Below are 26,059 nucleotides of genomic sequence, written 5' to 3'. Positions count from 1 at the left end.
TACAATGTTGATCTTGGTTATATAGGTAGAAGACAGTATATTTAAGAAGTTCCATTTCATGAAGGTACTTCACTGAAGTAAAATGAAGAGGGTGTGTGTGTGTGTGTGTGTGTGTGTGTGTGTGTGTGTGTGTCTGTATGGGGGTGGGGGGAGCAGAGAAAGAGAGAAACAGACATACACTGAGTTCCTAGATTTACAGATTTATCTGCTTTATAAATTGTTCTGGAAAAAAAAGTACAATTACAGAAGCATAATACTACATGAAACCAAAATCCAGAAGAATTTCTAGAGCTGACTAAACTTTCTTTTGTCATTTACCTCCACAGCCGAGAGGGCTGATAACCATTAAGGACCTAATGGCGTATTAGACAATTCACAAACTCTCTTTTATACTGACTCTATTAATAAGTTTATCCAATTCATACTTACCATTAGCAGTTTCTGACTAAAATTGGTTTTACGAAGGGCAATATTTTTAATCAATGAAAGAAAAGACTCAGATTTTGCTTTGCCTTTCTGCCCCATGAAGTGGAGATTGGGTGAGTTGGTGCCAGAGTTTTCTTTTCCAGCTCATTCATGGGCTCATCCTCCCCCTTAGTTCCCTCTTATTAGGACTGGATATGCCAGACACTGGGCTGGGAGCTCCTGACCTTCGACGGTTGTCCTTTACTCAAAAACAACTCAAGGTCTTGGATTTACTTAATGATATTTATACTTTTAAATTTGGTCTCAGGCTTCAGTATTTTTGCTTTCTTTATATATTGGCATTAATAGGTCAAATAAGCTAGTGCTCTGTCTTAAATATTTTATCTTTGAATTGTAAGGAAAAAACAGATTTATGTATTATTGGAATGTAAAAAATGAGTTTTCCTCGTGAAAAAAATTGAGAATGTTTTTGAACTTAGGTAAATAATTGGAGGAGATTTTTGTCCACTTAGTTTCCAACCAAATACAAGTATTCCAGGTAAAAGCCTTGGCTGATGGATAATATGTTATGCCTAATATTGAAATATGCACGAGTGCCTTGGGGAACTAGAGAATGAGGAGGCTGTGAGGGGAAGGGTTAATTCCCATGCTTATTCCTTGTAAAATATTGTACTTCCTTTTGCGTTCCTTTAATCTAAATTATGATCACTTCCTCCAGAGAGAGGAATGAGCTCTAGTTACTTTGCTGTTGCTGATGAGCTTAGTTGTAACCATCAACCCTTTCCACCCCCTGGGGTTGGTATTTTGATTCTGAAGATAAAGTGTGTATTTGTACACTTGTTCCTATTGAATTATATACTTCCTGGGTTGGGGCCTTCCAAGACTACAGTTTCTTATATAAGCTCCCAGCTCTCAAATAAGCTCTCAGTCCTGCCCTGTCATTCTGTGTCCTCATCCTCTTGACATTTTCTTCATAACATATGACACTACTTGACATGCGAACTGTATTTTATCCTTGACTTAGTATTTGCCTTCACCTAGAATATTAATTCTTCGAGACTTCTACTGTCTTGTTTACCACAAAATGATTATCGTCTAGCCTAGCATCTGGCACATGGGAGGATTCAACAGGTATTTATTCAGTTGAATGTATGTTACACCTGTGCCACCCCTGCTTTCTCCAGTTTCTGCTTACCACCTTCTTTCCTTTCTTAAGAGACATACTGAGAAAACATGACATGAAATCTAATTTTAATGTGTAAGGTAGTGAACAAATCTAATGGGACCCTCAAAGGATCTGTGTTTTTGAACTGTAAGTACCATCTTGTTTTTGATCTTGTTCTGATCACCTAGCTGAGTAAATATATCCACCAGACCGGTGACAGTGTGACAGTGATGGTAAAAGTAATAATAATAATAGCTAACAGTTATTGAGTTCTTACTACGAATGTTTCAGGTGTTGTAAGTCCTTCAGGGATATTTGTTTAATCCTCACAAAACCAGTGAAATGTGTACTTCCCACTTTTACATTGAGGGTACTGAGGCACAGGGCGTTAAACCAACTTGCGTAAGGTCAGGTAGTTAGTAAAGACATTTTCTCAGTTTGAGCCTAGAAACTGTGACTCTGTCCCTGGTGTCAACAATGTTAGGCTGGAAGCTTCCTTTTGCAGGAATGGTAAAGCGTGGCGCCGGTGCCGTCTGGGCCTCTTCTCTGGGCTCTTCTTCCCCTTTCGTTCTCTTAGAAGAAAGAAACCTTCTGTTTCACTTACTTTTTTCTCATTTGAAGTAGAAATAGGGGACTGACTTTTACATGATCCAATTTCTGAATTTATTCAATTTAACAGTTTAAAATTGGATGAAAAGGAGTTAGGAAACATTTCAGAGAGAATGGAATATGTGAGATGAACTTCGAGAAGTGATTAGTGGGATCGGGTCTCATGGATGTTTATTCATTAATTTGACAATATTTACTATCTATTCTTTGTTAAGCCATGAGATTAGAAGAGTTTAAAAAAAAAAAAAAAAGGAAGGTTCAGAGAGAGAAATGGGTTGGGATACGTTTCCTTGACCAAGGCTAGTTGCCCAAATAAATAGAGAGAGGTAGGAAAACACTGGATATCTTTAGAGAATGAAAAGATATGAAGAAGATTAGAAAGATAGATATGGGTAGGTCATGAAAGGTATTGAGAACCTGTTAGATGTATTTATATTTCAGTAGGCATTTTGCAACCACAGACATTACCATATTTAGTTAACCAAATGGATTTTTCTGAACAGTAGTAAGCTTTATCAAGTAATATAATATGAAATATAAAGTGGATTATGAGTCGAAAGAATAGAATTTTATTAATAGCTCTGCTTCCTAATTGTATGAACTTGAACAAGTCATTTTAATGTTTTTGTTTGTTTGTTTGTTTGTTTTTTTGCGGTATGTGGGCCTCTCACTGTTGTGGCCTCTCCCGTTGCGGAGCACAGGCTCTGGACGCGCAGGCCCAGCGGCCATGGCTCACAGGCCCAGCCGCTCCGCGGCATGTGGGATCTTCCCAGACCGGGGCATGAACCCGTGTCCCCTGCATCGGCAGGCAGACTCTCAACCACTGCGCCACCAGGGAAGCCCCATTTTAATGTTTTTAAAAGCAAATATTTCTTATAGGATATATCCTCATGGTTTAATTTTTTTAAAGCATACACAGGGCTCTAAACTGAAGAATCTTTCCTCATGCATAGCAAGCTTATATTTATATATTTTTACAAAACAATGGGGGTCATGCTATATATATTCTGCCACTTGCTGATTTCAGTATCCTTTGTATATTTCCTACATCAGTGAATTTACACTTTTAATGCCTCTGTGTTATTCCATTTCCGGATTACCAAAATTTATAAAACCAGTTCCTTATTGATGGGTATCTAGGTTGTTTATAGTTTTTGGCTGTTACAGTCAACCTCTTTCTGCATGGATCTGGCTAGAGGGTATGTCAGTAGGATGAATTCCTCACAGAATTGCTGAACCAAAGGGTATATGCATTTGTAATTTTGATAGTAGTTGCCAGATTGCTTTTCAAAAATTTGCGCGCTTCTGTAATCAAGTTAATCAAAATCAAAATGCATATTTCTCCACATCCTTATCAACACTAGATATTATCCATCTTTTTTTATTTGGCAGATTTGATGAGAATTACATCTAGATTTTTTAGTTGACATTTCTTTAATTATGAGTGGAGTTGCATATTGTTTTATGTTGCACATACACACACATTCCCCCAAAGTATTCGTATACACAGTAACATTTCATTTTGCTGTGAGCTACCTAATGCTCTCTTTTATTCATTCATTTAACTCTTCGAGTTTTATTTTTCTCTTGTGCTTTTTTGTTTTTTGTGCGGTACGCGGGCCTCCCACTGCCGTGGCCTCTCCCGTTGTGGAGCACATGCTCCTGACACTCAGGCTCAGCGGCCATGGCTCACAGGCCCAGCCGCTCCGCAGCACGTGGGATCTTCCCGGACCGGGGCACGAACCTGTGTCCCCTGCATCGGCAGGCAGACTCTCAACCACTATGCCACCAGGGAAGCCCCTCATGTGCTTTTTAAAAAGAGGACTGTTACCCTTCTTACACACTAGATGGTTGGGATGATCAACCTTTTCTTCATTACTGCTTCCTTAAAAAAATCTTTAAAAAAAATGTCCCCCTAATCATCTTCCTTTCACAGTGACATTTTAGTACCACAGATGTACACAGATGCACTGTGTGTCTGTTTATGTACTGTGGCCTGTTGGAGGGCCATAAGCCATTGTAATATCTAACATTTCCCCCCACCCCACCCCAATAATCAATTTTCATCCCCTCAAGGACAGTGTCACTCCTGTTGAGATCACATGGTATATGTGAAAGTTTTTGTAAAGTGCAAAGTGCTATTCAAATATAAAGCTTTGTTGTTAATAATTTGCATTTTGTGTGCTATAATATTATGTGTCTGTTTTGCAGCTGCCTTTTTCTCCACAGATTTCCCTTTTGCAAACCTAGGCATTTACTATTTTGCTGTTCGTTTTGCTGCCTTTGGAACAATCTTTCTTGAGTTGACCTCTGCACCGCTCTCTCCGCCCATCTGTGCCAGTCAAAATGTTACTCTTCCTTCAGAGCCTGTCCTAGATAAGTTCGCTTTCTCCGTGAAGTCTATTTAGTCCCTCGTAATTATCCCTTGACCTTTTAGGGTTAGAGCTCTTTTAATATATCTCCTTTGCTATGACGTTCTGTCTTTTATTACCAAGTCTATATATTTTCCATATTCTACCTCCTGACAGATTGTTAGTGTCAAGATAGCAAGGATGTTGTCTCTTTTCCTTCTTTATTCCCTTAGGTTCCTTTCCCAGTGCCACTGTACATGGTGTGAAGCCAGGAGGGACGTCTTGCAATGAGTTATTTTGTTTGTTTGTTATTAATGAATTTTTATAAGCATCTGAATTCATGTTGCAGCCACTCGGTGTGTGACCTTGGGCTGAGGTCCTTAACCTGGGAGCCTCAATATTCACCTGTACAAAATAGGGATAATAATGCCACCTTTTTGATAAGACTGCTGAGGAGATTGAATGGCATAATAAAATAAAGCACAGTGTCTGGAGTTTGGTAAGCATTCAGTTAAATATTAATAATATCAGTTCCGCAAACATTTCTTAGCACAGAGAAAGACATTGAAAAAAGTATTATCGTAATTATTTCTGTTTCTTTCTTGTTCAGGAGCATAATCTGTTGCTCATTGTGCACAGTGAAAATGTCGTTTTCTTTAAATCAGTTTTTTCCAGAATGCATCCTGCAATATAATTCACCATATGGGAACCATTTAAAGTATACCTGAATAATAATATAATATGCATTATACTTTTGTTTTTCAGTACTGTATTAGAATTATTGTATATCCATGATTTTTTTTTAAATTCTGTAAATCATTAAGCAAAAGACAGCCCATTTGAGAATTGGGCAAAAGCTATGAACTGTCAGCACTCAGAAAAGGAGACTCAAATGGCCAGTAAACAGATGTGAAGGGTTCATTTTATTTGTCACCTTGACTGGGCCATGGGCTGCCCAGGTATTTGCTCAGACATTATTGTGGGTATTGCAGTGAGGGTGTTTTGGATGAAATTAATATTTAAATGGGTAGGAAGCAGATTGGCCCCCACAATGTGGGTGGGCCTCATCTAATCAGTTGAAGGCCTGAATAGCACAAAAGGCCAACCTTTCCCCCAAGCAAGAGGAATCCTACAGTGCAATGACTTGGACTTCATATACATCATCATCTCTTCCTGCCTTTAAACCAGAACATTGTCTCCTCCTGTCTGAGAGGCTAGAACATTGGCTCTTCCTGAATCTCTAGCCTGCTTGCCCATTTTAATGATTGAACTTTCTAGGTTCCATAATCATGAGAGCCAAGTTCTTTATAATAAATATCTCTCTATATATATCTTTATATAAATATATACTATTTTACATAAATATATACTATTTTATATAGTATGAAGTACTCTATTGGTCTCCTATTGGTTCTGTTTCTCTAGAGAACCCTGACTAATAAATGAAAATATTTCCAATCAAGTAGTCAAGGAGATGCTCATTAAAACCACAATGAGATACCATTTCATACCATTCAGACTGACAAAAAGTGAAATGGCTCATGGTACTAAGAACTAGGGACTCTCCCACATCAACACGTAATTTGGAACAGTGACTTTGGATAGGAGTTTGACAATATTTTATTAGAGTTAGCGATGGGCAAAGGATTTAATCCAGCAATTTCACTTTTAAAATTTCAGTTTAGAAGTTTTAAAATCTAGTAAAATTACTAGGTTTGTCCTCAAAATAAGATTACATTAAATGTTAAAGTATATCTCAAAATTTAGTTTTGTGTTCACATGCTTCTAATGAAAATCGTTTTATGATCCATTTTTATATTTGGTTGCTTCTTTGACTATAGATACATGTATGTGCCCTGCCATGTGGGCTCACAGTTGCTGTTTTGCACAAAATTCTATAGCGTACTTAATAAAATTATTTTTGAAATGAGACGGTTTAAAGAAATATAGCAAGAATTTCACTCACCATGTCCAATATTAAATTCTAGTAGTAACGTTTTCATACTTTTTTTTCCTTTTTGGTGCTAAGGCTCTCTGTCAGTAAATCACTAGAAAAATTTTGTAAGGAATAATGCTGGTGTTCCAAGGGATGTACATGCTATATATAAATAACACATATTATATTAGAAAGCAAAGTATTAGTTTTGGAATATGAGAAAGAGAACAGGCCATACAAGTGTATTTTATAATTAAACTCTGTAAATTTACTGCTTTGACCACTTATATTAAGTTACCACATTTAAATAAGTAGTGACCTTTCTCAAATATTTGGTTAAAAACTTAGAGCTTTACACAACTTCAACAGAATCTTCCTACTGTATTAAGAGTAATTGGCCATCTTAATCTTTTACTTGATTTTGTAGGATTTAAAATCTTGGAAATTTAAAATATACCTTTATAGTTTTAAAAGTTATAGCATAAAAACATTTCTTTGCTAAGGAAGACTTCGTAAAAATGTACACATAAAAGTATATTTGGGCTCGTGGGGGAAATTATTTGGTTTCGAAAGCCTCTATTTTTATAGGAAAAAATTACTTGTAATAATAACACTTAAAGTGCTTGATCCTGTTTATTCCCGTTAGAAACTAGGACAAAATTTCCAGGCCTGACACAGTTTTCAGGGCCTTCAGATATCTATATATCTCGTTCAGTATATAAAAAGCACATTGTAATTCCAAATGACTGTGTCATTGTTTTACAACTAGGAAAGCATGGCGTGAAGTTTGTCATCTACTTTTATTTACTGAAATTTAGGAGCAAATTATCAAAGTCTTAAAAATTATACAATGATTTCATTTAAATCGGTATGGCAAGAATTATACATGTCTAGGGCTTCCCTGGTGGCGCAGTGGTTGAGAGTCCACCTGCCGATGCAGGGAACACGGGTTTGTGCCCTGGTCCGGGAGGATCCCACATGCCACGGGGCGGCTGGGCCCGTGAGCCTGCGTGTCCAGAGCCTGTGCTCCGCAACAGGAGAGGCCATAGCAGTGAGAGGCCCGCGTACCGCAAAAAAAAAAAAAAAAAAAGAATTATTCATGTCTAATTTAATGTACTTTTAAACATTTTTTTGTGGTATTCAATGAAATGTTGGAGCTAGTGTGCTGCTATCTTCTGCCTAAAACATATACATAGGAAGAAGAGGTATCTATTTTTGCTGGTGAAATTCTCTGGTGATTGGGATAGAGTTTGTATAGCTCCTCTGTAGTCCCTGTGTACCCACATCACTATCTATGTATTTTTACAGTTTTGTTAGTTGTACACTTTGGTAAACCCTTTCAGGCTTTCATTGGCTCTATATGGAGTTCATGGAATTATTTTTTGCATTAATGTCTTGAAACTATTTTTAGTATAGCCATAGTGTTTGTGACATCAAGATATTATGTGAGTGCTGTGTATTGTCTTCTGTCTTTATAAATTAGCCCTTTCTTCTTTATCCATCTTCCATTTTGTCAGTGTTTGAAACTTTCCCTCTCATAAAAGTGAAACCTAAATATTTTAATTTTTATTTTGAGAGGCTATAATGTTTACATTTTTAAGCTACGCATATATATCAGTGTTTTTACATGGACATCTAAATGGTTTTGGTGTTAGAACACATACAGAAGTTACATGCACACATATCTTTTGGGTAAAGATGAAACAATTACAATCAACCTGGATATCAAAGATTCTGAGAGAAACCTTCAAGTCATATTCATTATTTTATGGTAAGTTTTAATATTTTAAATGATTGCCATTTTCTGTTATCAATTATATAAAATCTGTATATATTTATGTGTCATCAAGTTGGGGAATTGGAGTTTTTCTTGCCTCTATTAATAATGATGATCTTCTACTATAACTGAAACATTTTCATGTTCATATTGAGGCTTCTTTGTTCTCATGTGGAAGCTTAGGCTACATGAGCAAATAGGGTAGTCCCTTTTGAAGTCACTAATCAGTTAAATTGGCAGTTTTTATATGGAGTATAACTTGTCTTCACATTACGCATTATTGAATAATTATTTTAAATTTAAGGCTACACTAAGAGCTTATCATACCTTAGATTCTTGTGCAGTATCAATCATAGTTAACATTTATAATACACAAATGAGAAGATTATATATTTGAATAAGAGTGGTCTCAATAAATTAACAAAGTCCAATTTTCTTTGGATTTTTTATTTCTAAATGCACCTCCTCTCAGGGGTAAAGATAATAATATCAATGTAAGAATAGTCCTGTACTCTCTTTCCACTCAGCAAGGTCCTCGGTGGCTCCTGGATTTTTTTCAGGATGTTTCATTTTTCTGCCATTTAGTAGCTGATGATTTCCATTAAGACATTTGTTTGTTCATTTGTTTATTGTATTTTTTTTTTATAGCTCCTTTTCTTAGGACAATTGAAAAACAAGTTCCGGTGGGCTGGAGCTGTCCATTTGTGCAGTATATTTTGGTCTTTCCCATTAGCAATCAGATAGCAGCTCTGGAAAAACAACTCTTTCCTGCCTGAGGGTGAGTTCTTTGGGAATCTCACCTTTTGAGAGTTCTGGTCTCATTTAATCCTGGAACTCCTACAGTGGATATACCACATATTTTCCCATAAATACTCGTCTTCATTTATATACTTGTAGGGTTGTCAGATAAAATACAGGATGCACAATCAGATAAGTAATGAATACATTTAGTTTAAGCATGTTCCAAATATTGCTTTTGTTGTTTTTCTAAAATTCAGATTAAACTGGGCATCTGTATTTTTATTATTTCAATTGATTAATTAATGCTAAGGCTGGCAACCTGTTTCCTCAGCTTTTTTCTCACTAAACTTTGAGCCCCTTGAATGAAAGGGGGGGCAGTTATACCCTAATTCATCTGTACCTAGTTTTCCCCTCCCCATGGTAGTCTAGTGATTTTTACTGGCTGAAAGAGTGGGCTCTCTAATCAGCTATAAATGTTACTTTATCTGAGTATTCATAAAGCAACTTTGCTCAACTGAGTTTGCCCTTTTATGCGAATTGAATTCATTGAAAAAAAATCATGTTTCAAAGAATAGTTGCGGATCTCAACCTTAATTAAAAAAATTCCATCTCCCCTTCTCTTCCTTTCGTCATCTCTCTTCCCCTTCTCTTTCCAGCTCTTACTATAATTAGCAGCATTAACAGCAAATGTTTGCTTTAGTTAAATTATTCAGAACATTTATTTTACTTGTCAAAGGTTAGATCAGGTTGTTGTTTGAATTGGTAATTAAATGCAGTCTAATATGCTCTCATATTTATATGCACTATAGGCTTGGTTCCTCATCATTCTGTATAATTTTATGATGTTCAAGGCTGACATTTCAAAAAGGTTTTTGATTTTGTGGAAAAGGAAACATTCTGAGTAATCTAGTTTGCTATCTGATGTGAGAATGTCCAAAGTTATGGTTGGAAGTGAGTATTACATTTCAGTGCTGTTGTAACATACAGTATCACAGTGGTAATTTTCACCAAGTAGTATATAGAATTAAGCTCACTGCTTATTGAATTTGTGTTTCTTATGAGGAACAGTGCTGTGGTACTTGGCCCCTAGTAGGTATTCAACATGTATTTGTTAAATGAGTGTTTTAGGTCATATTAAACAGTATGGGGCATAGCTCAGCTCTTGTAGCTCAGTGTAATTTAAGACAGTATTTGCTCCTATGACATACTGTGAGGCCCTTTTGAGTCATTTCAATTTGTATGCTTATGCATAGGAACAAGTATAATTCAATTAGTCCTCATATCTGGGAATTATACTAAATCGTGTCTTGGGTTTTGTTGATTCACTGAATAATGACTTTTGCAAGTGCTTGTATATTCGTACCTTGGAGTATAGATGAATAAAACACGTCCTCTATCCTTAGAAAGAGTAGAGGTTAGTGGAAAACCAACCATTTTACTGAAGAATGGTTCACTTTAGTGTGGAGTTGTACATAAGGTAAATGGGTGTCTGAAGCAAGGTGGGGGAAGGTGACTTTTGAGCTGAATCTTAAGGACAGGTAGCAGTCGGTTAAGCAAAGAAGGTGAGGAAAGTATTGCCAGACAGAGGAGCCATATGTATGGAAGTTTTGAGGGATGCAGTTTTGTATAGCTGGAGAAAGAGTAAATGTGGAGAAGCCACAGCCCGCATTCTCTCCTCTTTACCTAAAGCTATTCAGTAGCTTCCACTGTCCTTAGGAAACAGCTCAGGATCTTAGTGTGGTCTGTAAGTCAAGCATTATACATGTAGTCTCCACTTACTTACTGAGCCTGATTATCAACCAAGCTGAGCCTGACTCCTCAGGACTCTGAATGGAACGTGCCTGTCCTGTGTCTCCCCTGAGCCCTCCCACAGGATGTTTCCCTGCCTCCCTTTTCCAGGTAATTCTTGCTCTCTACTTACTGTCTGCATCACTTTTACTTAGTAGAAGTATCAGTATAACCTTAAAAAGATATAGTTAATCATATACCTGCTATCTTGTATAAAAAATGTTAATACTGATTATTATTGTCAGTAAACTACAACGCAGAACCTTGGTTCCACTACAGTTCTTGGTATGTGTTCCCACACGTGATCTTATTTAATTCTCATGTTAGTCATGAGATAGGTCTTACATGAAATTAACAAATAGAAAAAACATCTTTTAGCTAGAATTTAATTTCTTCTGAAGAGACAGATAATTGAGATAATTGAAATAAAAGGAAAAAAATCTTTCAAAACAAGAGGAGATATAGAGCTAGTTGTATAGCATACCTTCTTTGTGTTTGTGTATTTTTAATAAAATTGGCTTAAAAGATTAGCCACAAGATATCATCTACTTGATGTCCAATGTAAACCAGATGTTATTCTAAAATACTTTCAAACTCAACTTTTATCATTGAAATACTATTCCTTTTTTCTTTGTTTGTTTTGGTAATTTACATAAGGAAACTTAAAATTCCAGTGGTTAACTTTTGTCAGGAACTGCATTAATTTGATTAATCACAGTCATGGGTTTATGGCATATTCTCATCATTGGCCTGTGCATAGTCCTTTTATTGTTTATTTGTGGGATGGCTAACTTTGTAAAGCTTGCACTCTAAGCATTTATAGTTGAAATGCAAGGGCTTATGCCAGGTCTCACCCACTGTGCTAGTATATTGAGCCGCTAACCTTCTGGTTCCAGCCCTGAACAAGACATGGGTTATTTTTTCAGTAAGTGGTTGGGCTTGACTTACAGAGCACGGATCACAGGTTGGGTAAAATGTGTGGATTTCTTGCCGTCTTTGGTCTTCCCTGGCTTCCGTGGAGCATTTCTAACCAATGGGCAACGTTAAAAGGGAGCTGTTTGGCCACTGTAGAGTGTGGTGGGTGCAGGTGGCAGAAGAGTGTGTGTGTGTCTGTGTGTGGGCGGGGGGCGGGGTTGGGGGGTGTCTGAGAACCTGTTGGTCTACAGGGAACTTGGGCTCTCTTCTCCCATGCTGTGTTTCTGAGCGAGTCCTGAGCAGCACCACCGAGTGTTTGTTCAGCTGCCGCAGGCTCTCCCAAGAGAGAGCCCAGGGTCTCGTGCTGCCTCTCACCTAGAGGGACCGGTCCTTGATTCGTTAGAGTAATTCTTATTAGAGGATCTTCCTAATTTCTAGTCTGTTTTATGGGATCTGTCTTCTCAAATATCTCTAATTTTAATCTCTTTCATGTATTTTGTGCTAATATACATCCCTAACATGTACCTAGGAATTCTTGAAAAACTGATTTAAATTAATAACTAACTGGGACTCAAATTAGGTTTCTCTCATTGTACTTTATTGGATTCATCCAAACTGTCATCAGGAATGCCATAATAAAAAAATAAGGGTACCTTCCAGGTACGGGAGATACAGAAGTGAATAAAATAGGTAAAGCCTTTGCATTCATAGAATTTATAATAGGGGGTGATGGACACTAAACAAAACACGAGTAAGTTTGTACTGTGTGAGGTAGTGATACATATTATAAGTAAAGCTGGGTAATGGGATGAAGAGTAAGGGAGGGTGTGTGCCGAGTGTGGCCCTCTGATCATGGGTCACCTAACAAATTAGGTGACAGTTGAACCTGGACTTTGAAAGGCAGTGTGGGAGAGCCATCTCTGAGGATGGATATCTCACAGAAGTGTTTAGGAACTGAGGAAAGTATTATACAAAGGTCCCCGGTGGCAAGAACTTGCCTAGCACATGTGAGGAGCTGTAGAGAGGCCATTAGGCCTGGAGAGCCTGAGTGGCAGGGGCAGGGGAGCTGTAGGGTCAAAGCTCAAAAAAAGCAGTGCTGGGGGCAAGATCCTGTGGAGTCTGGTGAAGATTTTTTGTTCTCTTCTGAGTGAGATGAGAAGCCAGTGGAAAGCTTTGAGCAGAGGTGAGGCACAAGCTGAGTTAAAATCTGAGATGGATTACACAGGCTGCTGTGGTTCGATGGACCGTAGATGACCAGCCAGGTTGGAAACAGGGAGCCATATTGGAGGAAATTAAATAGTCCGAGCCGGGGCTGGCAGTGACCTGGGTCAGGGTGGTTGTGGTACAGAACGGCCTAATGCTTGATTTTGTTTGGAAGGTCGAACCAACAGGATTTGCCAGTGGATTAGATACGCTCCAGGAAAAGCTTTCTGCACTGCCCTGAATGTGAGCAGATAACTGAAGGGTATTAGGGGGCAGAGCGTCCCAGCAGAGGAAATGGGGTTGTGCGAAGACCTAAAGTGGCACTGAGCTGGATTTTTTTTTTTTTTTTTTTTTTGCGGTACGCGGGTCTCTCACTGTTGTGGCCTCTCCCGACGTGCAGGCTCAGTGGCCATGGCTCACAGGCCCAGCCGCTCTGTGTCATGTGGGATCTTCCTGGACCGGGGCACGAACCCATGTCCCCTGCATCGGCAGGTGGACTCTCAACCACTGAGCCACCAGGGAAGCCCGAGCTGGATTTTTGTTTAAGGAATAGAAAGAAGTCCTGTGTGGACAGAGCATCCTGACCGAGGGGAGAGTGGGGTCAGAGGGTTAGGCGTGGGTCTGGATTCAGGGCCTCTTAACAAGAGTTTGGATTTTACACTAAGTACGTTGGGAAACAGTTTACAATGGAAAAAAATCGCATTGAATGTTGTGTGGTAATGGACTGTAGGAGGGGTGGGTATGCTAGGCTGTGAAATCTGGCAGTAACAGGAAATCTCAGTTGGGTTATACAGTAAGGTTTCTGTTACTACCTATAGCAAGATGGCTAGAGGTAGGGTGAATCTAGGTTGGTTAATCCACTGCTATTAAGAGTCTTTGTAATTGAGAGAAAAACCTCTAGAAGCCCTTGGGCAACTTCCATTTACATCGAATGGCTCATCACAACCAGTCTGACACAGGAAATGGGACCATCATGATTGGCTTAGACCAATTATAACTACCCCCCTGGGTATCTCTGCAGGAGCACTTGGACCGGAACAAAATGTGAATTTTGTCAGAAAGGCAATCAACACTGTTGACAGCAGCAAGGAAGAATGTAACCTGGGAGACCAGTTAGGGGAGGGTATTGCCAGAGTGTCAGTGAGAGATGAATCTACAATTAAGGGGTTAGGAGTGGTCACACTACAGAGGGGAAGCAAAAACTTGAATAAAAAATTTTTACTTTCTACTGAAGTCTTCAATTACATACCTCTCTCTGTAAGAAAAATCTGTACTAATGCTGTTGACCAAAATGTATTTAGAACAAACGTAGCTCTTCATATTCTAACTACTAGCATTTATTGCTTAATATTGTCCTGCAGGCAGTCTCCTGTGGTCCATCACATGAGGGAAATGCTGCTATGGAGGAGCAGGGAGAAGTGACTTCTGGCATTGGCCCACAGAGGAAAAAATGGGTGTTCAAATTATGTCTAGGATTTAGAAAAGTGAATGGGAAAGGCCTCATCGGGAGGGAAAGAGGTGTGAATAAAACTGCGGAGGGAGGAAAGTATAGATGTTTTTGTGTAGGCTCCTTTTGCTAGAGAGGATCAGGTGATGCTTCTGAGCAGCTGGCCTCCCCTCAGTGATGCTACCTGGAACTGCAGTGACTGGTGTAATGTGAATCATAGCATCGCGGGATTTGAGTAATTCACAGTTTTGGCTGTTTGATAGCAACTCCAAAGGTCGTGGGGCTTACTCATAAATTATAATTTTGCTGAGGCGTATGTAAACTATGTCTGCATCCGTAGCTTACTTGTTATTTTCTTTTCTTGCTAGATACGCATTTATTCTCAGATGGTGATTTGGGAGGGCACATATACCCTGTAAATATAAAGGGCCTATTGAACTTTTAATACTAGATTTTGCAAAGCTTGTATAGGAGAAAAGTAAACTAGAATGCTTTGCCTTACAAGCATACCTCGTTTGATTGTGTTTTGCAGATCATGATTTTTTTAACAAATTTGAGGGTTTGTGGCAACCCTGCATAGTCAGCTGATAATTAACATATTTTAGCAATAAAGTATTTTTAATTGAGGTATGTACATTTTTTTAGACATGCTATTGCACACATAATAGAGTACAGTATAGCATAAACATAACTTTCCAATTCACCGGGAAACCAAAATATTCCAGTGACTCTGTTGTGATACTTGCTTTATTGCGGTGGTCTGGAACCGAACCCGCGGTATCTCCGAGGTCTGCCTGTGTGTTATATTTAACATAACAATAAAGAAACTTTCCATCCTATAAATCCTGAGGTGGTTTTGCCACTAACAGCTCTGTGACTCTAAGTTCTCTAACTTCTCTGTGGTTGCCTAATCATAAAAGCAGATAATGAAGAGTGTCTGCCACACAGAGGAATTGTAAGGTTGAAATGTAAAAGTGCCTAAACAGTGCCTGCTTCCTAATAAATGCTATGTTTTTGCTGTTATTATTGTTTAATTAAAAGTACTGTTTTTAGTAACATTTCTTTGGGTTTCGCAGCCCTACCACTTACTAATAGCCAAGGGATAAATATAAGATCCCCACGGACTTTCGGACGGGTCTCCTCACAGTTGCTCATAGGCTTCTGGAAACAACTCAGGCCTCCCCAGGCTTGCACTAAGGGGTGTTTTCTGTTTGTTTTTTGAGCAAAATGTTTGATTTGATATGATGCTTATGCAAAGAGTAGCCATTTACTTCTTTTCCTCGTTTTTAGTATCATCATCAGTTTAACGTAATTGACCAAGTTCCTGTGACTGTTTTCTCTTTTCATTTTCTATTTTGCTCATTTTTCCTGAATTGTTGTAGTTCTCTTGATTTTATGAAAAGCTGACCGAATAGTGTAAAGGCTAGAGGTGCTGTCTATACATATAAAATACGGCAGTAGCAATGGAAGGCTCTAATAAACAAAACGCTTGGTTACTAGGCTGAGCTGCTTTCCCAGTCTTTGCTTTGTGAGCATGTATTCAGGAGAACTCTGAAACCATATGAGCATACATGCTGGAGAGCTTTTTGTCAGGCCACTTTAACTCTTTATAATGCTCAATTTCCTCTTGCTTATATGGTCACAACTGCCACGTTCTATTACTTTATAGCATTTGGATATTGAAAGGCCAAACATATTCCTATTTTGTAATATAAAATATTTAAGACCACCTGTGAACCTTTCGTATATTCTACATGTTTCTGATTGTGTGTATCGTTTGTGAATCTGCTATATTTATATTAGATTGTTTACCCTAAAATTCTTGTTCTAATAACCTGTTAATTATAAGGATTAAATCTGTGTTAATTTTCTTTTGATCATTGTTCTTAGTGTGTAGACCCTCATTGTACTCCTGTACCTACACTGAGGTATTTAATAGACAGCACTTGAATAATACAATTGTGTGGTTGGTAAAAATGAATTAGGGTTTCAGGATTTTACCAATGGGTGATTTTTAATATTGAATGACGTGTATTAAGACAAACGCTTTTATATATAATTTATTTGGCATTGTAAATGCATTTATCTTGTGAGAAACAGACCCCCTGTTGTCAGATGAAGTATTCTGGAAAGGTTTAGAGTAAATAAATAATAAAACTACTTTGATATACAATCTAACCAATATTAAATATTAAGACTTTCAGATGATTGATTTTAATACTTAATTAACTTATTTAAAGTCCAGTGTAGCACTCTTGCATTCAAGATTGACAGAATTTAAAAATGGAACTTCATCCTTTGTCTTTGTTTTCTTTCTCATTTCTTTTTCTTTCTTCCTTGCTCCTTTTCTACCTCCTTCTCTCCCTTATAACTTAAGACTTTAAAATATCATTATTCCTGACCATCAAATTTACCTCTAGCTACCAATATGTCTAAAAAAAAGTTTTTGTTTTTTTGTTTTTTGCCAATTCTACAGGTAATGGTCCATTACTCTCTTAATTACAAAAAATCCAGCTTCTATCTGTTTCTTGCTTTTGTAGCCAAGATGTCATATTTTAGGTTACATACCCATCATGGTGAATGCATACTACCTGTAACAGATACTCATTCATGCTGTATGCTCTCCCCCTTTTATAATTGTGCTCTGGAAATAGTTCATTTAAGCTCTTTGATATGCTTTTCTTACAGGAGATATCTTTATGTAAAGTAATATTACTCTATAACTTCAGTGTTTGACTACTAAGTTTACCATCAGGCAAGAATATAAATGAATGGAATATGCTTATATGAGCTTTTCTGAATACGGATGTCTTTAGAAGACACAATTCAGAATGCTAATTCTATGCCTATGTAATAGAAACAGTGATAGAATGATTATAAGCTGAAATATGTAGAACTTCAGATTCAGAGGGAATAAACTATTTTTCTAGAGGTTTTGTTTATATGATGCCATTTTAAAAGTGAGAAATTTTATTCAGCTAACCTTTTGTTTTGTCTGTGTCATGCTAATAATTTGAAATTTTCACTTACAGACTGCTTGCGTTGCTTCAGTTTACATGGAAAATAGATTATTCTGAAATTTAATTGACATACTTTAAGACTGTCTTCCAAGCTTTAGTGCTGAACTCCTACCCTTTCATTAAATACTGTTTTCACAAGACTTCCCTTCTTTCAGACAGATCACTTTTATCTTAAGATTTAGTACTGCAAGAACCAGACATGTGAAGCCAATACAACTGTCCTAAGATTAGTCTGGGATTTTAAATGGCACTTTCAGCCTAATGTGTCAATTCCTGCGACCAGGATGGCAGTAAAACCACGTTGCACAACCAGTTTTGAGTTTTGTGAATGTTGAGTTCATGTGCAGTAGGAACTTTGTTATTTATAGTAAGTGTAGCAAAGAAGGGACATCTCCTTTCTCAGGTCTTAGAAGGTATATTGCTGTGCTTTCTGAATTAGAAAAAATAAGATTGCCTTTATTTTTTAAAATTCTTTACTAAATTTGTCAGTCAGAGAAATTCTAGAGACAACTTGGCATTATTTAAGAAAACTGAACTCCATCAATTATGGATTTGAGTAGTCATTTACTAAGATACATATTTTTGGTCATTATATATATATTTCTACATATATGTCTAGCTTCTATGTAGAGGAGATTAAGGCATAGCAAGTATACAAACATAAGATTCAGTGGTCCACTGTGAGTTTCAAAATGTTTATGCCATTTTGACTTTTATAGGGGTTATCTTAAAATCTTCAGACCACAAAAAATTCCCTTAAATATTTGAATTTTTATTAAATATTTTCTTATAGTCTGATATTCATAGATACAAAATTTATTCAAAATAGTGATTAAAATAAATATAGATACATTTGTTTAAAAACCTTTGCTATCCTGCTTTGTTTTTGGTTGTTGTTATAGTCACAGAACACAAATTGGAAAAATTACTTAATATTTGAAAGCAACGTTGTATTGTGATTTTATAAGGTAATCACAGTAGCAGTAACCAACAAAGTTAAATATTCTTTTACGTTCCAAAAGGCAAAAATAGCCCTTTGTATTTAAAACAACAACAAAAAACAAAACAACACCTACTTAATGAGTTACTTTTGAACTAGATTATTATTTAAATCTATGATTAAAAGAAAATTGAGGATATTGTCCAAACTTTTTCTTCAACGTATTTCTTGAAAATAACTCATTATTACTATTCAGCAGGTTTGCTTTATTTGACAATAAAAGCATTTCAGTGACTCAGTTCCAACCTATAGGCATGATAAGTTAGCATATAGTAGATGCCTGATTCTCTAGAATGGTTGTAGACTGGTATGTTTGGTAAATTTTGTATTGTGTTTATTGGGTGTTACCACAGACATCTCAATTTCTAAAGAATTATTATTAAAGCTAAAATCAGTGAATGACTTGAACTTAACTTTCTCTAAGGAGTTTAAAAGACCTTAAGTCTCTTTGAGCATCTTGAGTGAATATTTGAACATCGTCATGTTGTATTTTATTTTAGCTACAGAGAGGGTTTTTTTTTTTCTTCTAATGTTCCTTTTTGAAATACACTTTGATATCAGTTTCCTTGTTGCTTGTCTATTTCTCATAGAGTTTAAAATACATAAAATCCCCTTATTTATATATTTTAGGTATATGAAGTCTAACAGAAGTATATACTATAAAAATGAGAAATGATATGAAAACATAGTATAGGATATTAAAGAAATTTTAAGGAAGTCTGGCAGTTAACTTGCAATACTCATTTTCGAATGTTTACCCTTGTATTTTTAAAGAGTATGACAAAGTGTATAGAGAATATGAATTTTACATGAAAATAGTTGTCCATGGCCAAATACAGTTTTGACATGTGTTTAATCAGTTCCACAGTTTCTTTCTTTCTTTCTTTCTTTTTTAAATTATTTGCCAACACTTACAAGTAAAGAGATTTCACATAAAATTCTAGATTTCCAGTTTTTCTTGAAAATGTTGAAGCAGAGAAATGGATGTTCCAATAGTTCACAGACCCAGTCCTCTTAGACCCCCTTGTTTTATGCCTTCTGTCTGTCTCATTGACTTAACAGGAGCCAAGTGTAGTACTGAGTAGAGGGTGAGCTTTGGAGCCAGATAGGATGGGTTCAGAGTCTGGCTTCAACACTTCCTAGTTGTGCGACTGTAAGCAAATTGCTTCATCTCTCTGTACCTGTTTTCTCTTTGATAAAATGAAAATGATGATGAAGATACGTCATTGAGTTGTTGGGAGGATGAAATGTTGAGTATATGTGAAGTGTTTAGAGTAGTTTTTGTCATATATTCACTACTTAATAGATGTTAACTGTAATTAATAATGCTTTTTGCCTGACCCCATTAGGTGTTGGCATTTGGTGAGCCTTACTTCTCCATAGTAGAGGACTTTATTTTTTAACCTGCTCATTCATTTGATCAGCAGAATGTATCAGATTCTATTTTATAATATAATTGCTTATCTACATTTTGCTCTCCTCTACTACAGGGGCCCCCAACCCCCAGGCCATGGACCAGCAGCAGTCCGTGGCCTGTTAGCAACTGGGCTGCACGGCAGAAGGTGAGCAGTGGACAAGTGAGCGAAGCTTCATCTGTATTTACAGCCGCTCCCCATCACTCACATTACCACCTGAGCTCCACCTCCTGTCAGATCAGTGGCAGTGTTAGATTCTCATAGGAGCGGGAACTGTGAACTGCACATGCAAGGGATCTAGGTTGCACGTTCCTTATGAGAATCTAATGCCTGGTGATCAGAGGTAGAGCTGAGGCGGTGATGCTAGCGCTGGGGAGTAGCTGCAAATACAGATTATCATTAGCAGAGAGGTTTGACTGCACAGAGGCCATAATAAATCAATTGCTTGCAGACTCATATCAAAACCCTATCAGTGAGTGGCAAGTGAAAACAAGCTCAGGGCTCCCACTCATTCTGCATTATGGTGAGTTGTAGAATTATTTCATTATATAGTACAATGTAATAATAACAGAAATAAAGCACACAATAAATGTAATGTGCTTGAATCATCCTAACACCATACCCCCTGACCCCCACCCCCACCCCACCCCCCCGATCTGTGGAAAAACTGTCTTCCACAAAACCAGTCCGTGGTGCCAAGGAGGTTGGGGACTGTTGCTCTACTAGATTATATTCCCCAGAGTTCCTTCTGTATATTTAGTGCTCCATATATGTTAATTGATATGTACACATAAGAAACAAGAACTGACAATGGTTTAGCTTTATGGATTTAGGAATTCTTACTATGTTGGCAACAAAAGTTGTGCTTCCCCAAGTGTTGATTTAGCCTAACCCTCTGCTTCTTTTGTTTTAACCATAAACTGGGTGGGAAAGGATGTTAACATCTGATCCAAGAAGTTAGGGTGGGTGAGAGTTGGAGGGTTCTGATAAAAATGAGAAAGTGTTCAAGAGTGATTTTATGAAATGAGAGTTTTAGAAATTAAGTAAACAGGATAAAGGAGCATTTTGTGATAGGAAAAGATTGGTCAAGGATTTGTGTGTTCATGGGCTTCTCTGGAATTTTCCTCCATAAGTGGAGACTATATCCTGTAAAATTACATACCCATTTTGGTTGGACTTGCTTTTCCAATTTAGCATTACACATTTCCTCTTCTTGTCCCCCCTGCTCTTAAAATTTAAAAGATTATGTTACTTACATTATTTTGGATGAAAAGTAGCGAACCCAGTCTATTTTTTGGAAGATTCTGATTTGGGAAAGTCATTTGTACTTTATAGACAAAAAAATTATAAGTAGTTAGTGTAGCTTGGAAGTTCAAAAACAATTTAATTTCTAAAAAAATCTATGTTTAAATTAGAATTATTTATAGAAATGAGAATTGAGGAGGAAAACCTTCAAAACTATGAGAAGACACAGGTGGTTATTTATATAATCTTGCCTTTGGAAGCGTAATACCAGAGGCAGAATCCATAAAGGAGATACAGATATATTTGGCTACATAAAAATGAAGAAGTTACTATCTCCACAAAAACTGTATATAATTTGAAGACAGACACACTCTGAGAAGAACAGATGTAGCATATGACAAAGGTTTAATATCCTTAATATTTAAAGCATGCTTACAAATCATGAAGGCAATCATAATAATAAACTGCATCCACAAAAGACAATAACAAATGTCAGAGAAAACATATGAAGTCTTCAGTGATCTCACTAGGTATCAAGCAAATGCAGTATAAAAATTGACTGTTATATAGGTCCAAAAAAAAAAAAAAAAGCCCAAGGAATTACTCATTCCCACTGTTGATGAGGGTCCAGGGGAAATGAATTGATCTATTATATACAAATCTTTCTAGAGCATAATTTGGCAAAACCTACCTTAAAATCTTATTTTTTAAAAATAAACATTTTGGTCCAGCAATTATGCTTATAGGATTTTATCCTAAGGAAATAATCATGGATACAGCACAGAGATATTACTGGAAGATATTCATTGTGAGGCTATTTATAGTATTGGGGAACTGAAAGCATCCTAATTGTTTGCTAATAAGGAATTGGTTACATCAATTGTTATAGCTATATAGTAGAATACCAGGGATCCATTAGAAGTGATAATATATACTTTTTTATGGGAAGGAAAATACTCATGATGATTTATATAATCAGTATACTTAGCATGGTGGATCACATTAAACATTTTAAATGCCCAGAAAGAATACATATAATAAACTGAAATGTTAACAGTGGTGTTTTTAGCTAATATAATTACAAATGATTTCAGTTAGCTATATTTTCTATATTTTGAAAGTTCCTATAGTAAATGTGTATTATTTGGGTAGTAAAATGAAGGATATTATAAATGTGACAGTGATTTAACTTACAATTCAGCTTTTTGTGCAGAAGTTTACTGAAAATAAATGTAATTGAATGTTGGGGTAGAGGTTACCAGTGAAGTCCAGATTTGGGAAGAGATTGTTGAAATGAAAATCTTGTGCCACTTTTTCGCTTCTTTATATATATGCCTACCAGTGTGTAGTAACAGTCCCTGGAGCCTCTGGAAAACTTGTTAATGTTTGTAATGCTCATTTAATCATTTTCCATTTTGCATTTATTCCCAGTCATAGCAGAAAAAAATTTATAATTTTTCTCCATATTTTTCATCTCCCAGGTGGTCACTCTCAGTGACGTTGTCCAGTTCTCACAATGTATCATTCCTTATCTGAAACTAGACATCCTCTGCAGCCAGAAGAACAAGAAGTGGGCATTGACCCCTTGTTGAGTTACTCACACAAGCCTGGAGGTGAGTTTTGTATGCACATAACTTTGAGGTTACTGGGAAACCTGGCAGAGGGTCTCCAGCTAGCCCTGCCTACCTTGTGTGTCATTCTCTAGAGAGGCTGAGCGAGAGGGCCTTAAGAACATGTCCCTGGATAGATATGGAGCGCTCTGACACTGATGGATTCCACAAAACGTCAACTTTTAATTATAGACAGACGCATTAGCCATAGCCAAGTGTTTGATGCACTGTCATTCTTTTTTAAAAAAATCATAAACTTAAACAGTTTATTGCTTTAGTATAAGAATGTTGAAATGCAAAATGGCCTTTTCTCAAACATCTTTTAAAAAGTCTAAGCTCTTGGTGTTGATTTTTGCAGGGATTTTTTTTTTTCCTTCAGCAAGTTGAGATTATTACAGGATAAAGCACTTACCTGATTATTCTTTTTTTGTTTTTTTTTAGTAATTGGGATTTGTGTTTTACTTTTAAAGCTCTGTGTAGTGAAATTGTTAAAACATCAACTGTATTCGGGGTCTGCCCTATAAAAATGTATTAAATGTATATGTATCAGAGCTTTGTATTATTTTCTCAGTGTTAGTAATAACATAGTATCTTAGAAGGAAACAATGAGTTTGTGAGCATTCTTGACCCCTTTTCTTTATTTCAACTAATTCACTAAATATTTGCTAAAGTTGATTCATTGACTCAAGTAACTATTTGTAATTTTTCACTCAATACATGTATCAGGATTATAAAATCTATTTTAAGAAATTATAATTAGTCATTCACATATATTTTACATACTTCAAATATGATTTTTTTTCTGTATTGATGTAAATAAAGGTCTGCCATTAACTCTTGTTTTGGGAATTAAAAAAAATTGATACCTTAAGTAGTTATTTTTTAGTATACTAGCTATTGAGTTTATGGAGTGTGTTTATGTTTTTAGTGCATCTTTAATACCTTCCACATCATACAAATGCCCTTGTTGTTTTTAATGAAAATAGCATGCAACTTATTTTTGTTACTTTATTTTTATATTTACTTTTATTTAAACTGCTGTTTAAGGTTTTGATAATATAAAAAAATTACTTGTGTCCAATTTCAGTTTCAGCATTTAAAGAATTTCAGTGGTAAGAATGATACAATCCTCCCAAGTGATGTTTTTTCTTAAATGTCATACTTATAAGAAGTACTCATAATGAAATAAGTCAAATTATTCTTCAAGCGCTTTGATAAGTGGATATTTTAAAAGTGAATATATTTTTGTGTTATCAGTATATGAAATATTTTCACCAAAATGTTCTGGTTTATATGCTTATTTTAGAACATAGGGGTTTTTTTTGTTTTGTTTTGTTTTTTCCTTAAGTGCCTGTTTTTCTCTGGACTAGTTCATTAAATATTGAGGTTCTTTTTTTTTAAATGGTTAAAAAACATTTTAAATTAATTTTATTCTTTATTGTTTGTAGGAATGAGGAGTTACCTTTACTGAAAAGGATTTCCGTTTATATCCTAGCCAACATTTCTATGACATACAAAGTTATTAGGACTGAATTGATGTTTAAAAGTGCCATTAATTCATTTACCCCAAATGTTCATTAACAATGTAAATGTATGCTGATGTTCTATAAGACAAGGAAGTGACTAATGACTCTTCCAACTAACAACACTTAAAATGAATAGAAACTTTAGATAGCTAATCTTGAAGTAATCAAGACCCTCATTCAGCTTGGCATCTCTGTATGCTCTAAAACAGCTGTCAACTGTTAAAAATATATACAAAACACACATACACGCAGGCACATGCAGAAGAAAGATATGTAAATATCTAGTTCTTCAAAGCCATAAAGGTTACTAACCGTAGTGGGTTTTGTGCATTGTATATGTAAATATTTTATATAAAGCATATATTTCATCTTAGGTTTTCTTTTTGCAGAAAACCGTATGTTGCATTTTAATGGGGTTGTCATATTTACTTGAAAAATCACCACCTTTTTAGTATGTTGGTTTATTTTAATATATGTCTTTCTTGGGGTTCTCCACGTATTCGAAGCCTTTTACACAACTGAATGACTCATTTTGTAAGTAGTCAGACATTGGACTTAGTCAGTGGTTTCCCTGTGTAGAAGTCCTGTTTTTTTGTTTGATTTTTAAAAATTTCCTGTTGTATATTCCGTAAGTAACAAATCTTTAATTTCTCAAATCTGAATTTTTAACATTTATAGAAAAACAGTACATTACTGAGTTAAATGTTTCTGAGTATTCTGGAAAGGATTAGCAAAAATAGCCACATCATAGGTATGATAGAGAGAAAATTACATATCATTGGTTTACTTTCATGGATGTTTGAGGAAAGTGGGTAAGGGCAGAAAAAAGAACTGTTTGGATATATATATGCAAAATCTTAGGGTGCATTTTCCATGTGAATTAACTTTTAACTACTTTAATTTCTTTTTGAAATAGAAAACAGCATAGAAAGTATGCTGTTTTCTCTGTACTCTATTGCATTTGGTCATATACAAAAATTACCACCTTAAATTCCAAGATCTTTGATCAGAGGGTATTAATTAATAATTGACAAGTTACCTGTAATTCAATTGCAGCCATAAAAAAAAGCAAAACTGTTTGTTCAGCTAGTCATGATTATTCATTCTTAGCATGGAACTTTCAAGGATTAAATGAAAAAGTAATTATTTTATTTTAAACTGGAAACAACAATATCAAGATCTAGGGAAACTTAACCTATTAATAAAATAGTATTCTCAGAATTACTAATTGTTTTCCAATCTTACAAGAGCTTGGAATCTTGCTCATCATGAAAGAACATTTTCCTCTATTAGGTCTCTTGAGAATAGCATTTTGTTACATGTAGCCAGAGTTTTTAGCTTCAATTGTATATGCCTTCTTACAGCTTTTATAGTATTCAGATAGTTACTTAATGTAATGCCTTTTTATATAATATCTGTTTCAAAGCTTTCTTTCTAGCTCATGTATAAAATATTCATGTATAAAATAACCTACTTAAGAAAAATCCAAGACATTCAGAATGTCCTGCCTACTCCATTTTTGTCTCTTGTACTTTTTTGTCCCAATCTTCCTTTCTTTCTGTTGCTATATCATAGAGTTTTATGACTAGAAGGGGATGTGTGGCTTTACTGATGAATAAATTGGTGGTAATTCAATTAGTTTACTGAAGTTGATGTGATAAATGACACTTTTCTATTATGATCTTTAGTACGGTTTTTCCAGTTAGTAGAAGTGTTACTGAACTCAGGTTTGGCTGCTCACTGCTCGAAAAGTCAGCACTTGTGTGACAAGTGCTGATTAAGAACGGAAAGGTCACATTAATCAGAGAGCCGGCAATCTGGGGAGAACGCGGACTCCTGTCCCACAACCAACTCTGAAGATTCTGCTCGGCCATGAAAGTTTTTA

At 36.1% G+C, this 26,059-nt stretch overlaps 1 protein-coding gene across 3 annotated transcripts in view; it reads left to right on the top strand.

Annotated features, from left to right (window-relative positions):
* The window catches only part of TBC1D5 (TBC1 domain family member 5), a 558,005-nt gene that overhangs the window by 188,342 nt on the left and 343,604 nt on the right, over window positions 1-26,059 (top strand). For all 3 annotated transcript variants that reach the window (XM_081234126.1, XM_081234127.1, XM_081234125.1), the window contains one exon: window positions 22,520-22,651. In XM_081234126.1, coding sequence (XP_081090252.1) covers window positions 22,555-22,651 — 97 coding nt within the window. In that variant the 5' untranslated portion in view covers window positions 22,520-22,554. The remainder of the gene's footprint in view (window positions 1-22,519; window positions 22,652-26,059) is intronic.

Source organism: Mesoplodon bidens, assembly GCF_964165515.1.
Source record: "Mesoplodon bidens genome assembly, chromosome: 5".
NCBI classification, from domain to species: Eukaryota; Metazoa; Chordata; class Mammalia; order Artiodactyla; family Ziphiidae; genus Mesoplodon; species Mesoplodon bidens.
This window is presented reverse-complemented; position numbering and strand designations above follow the sequence as displayed.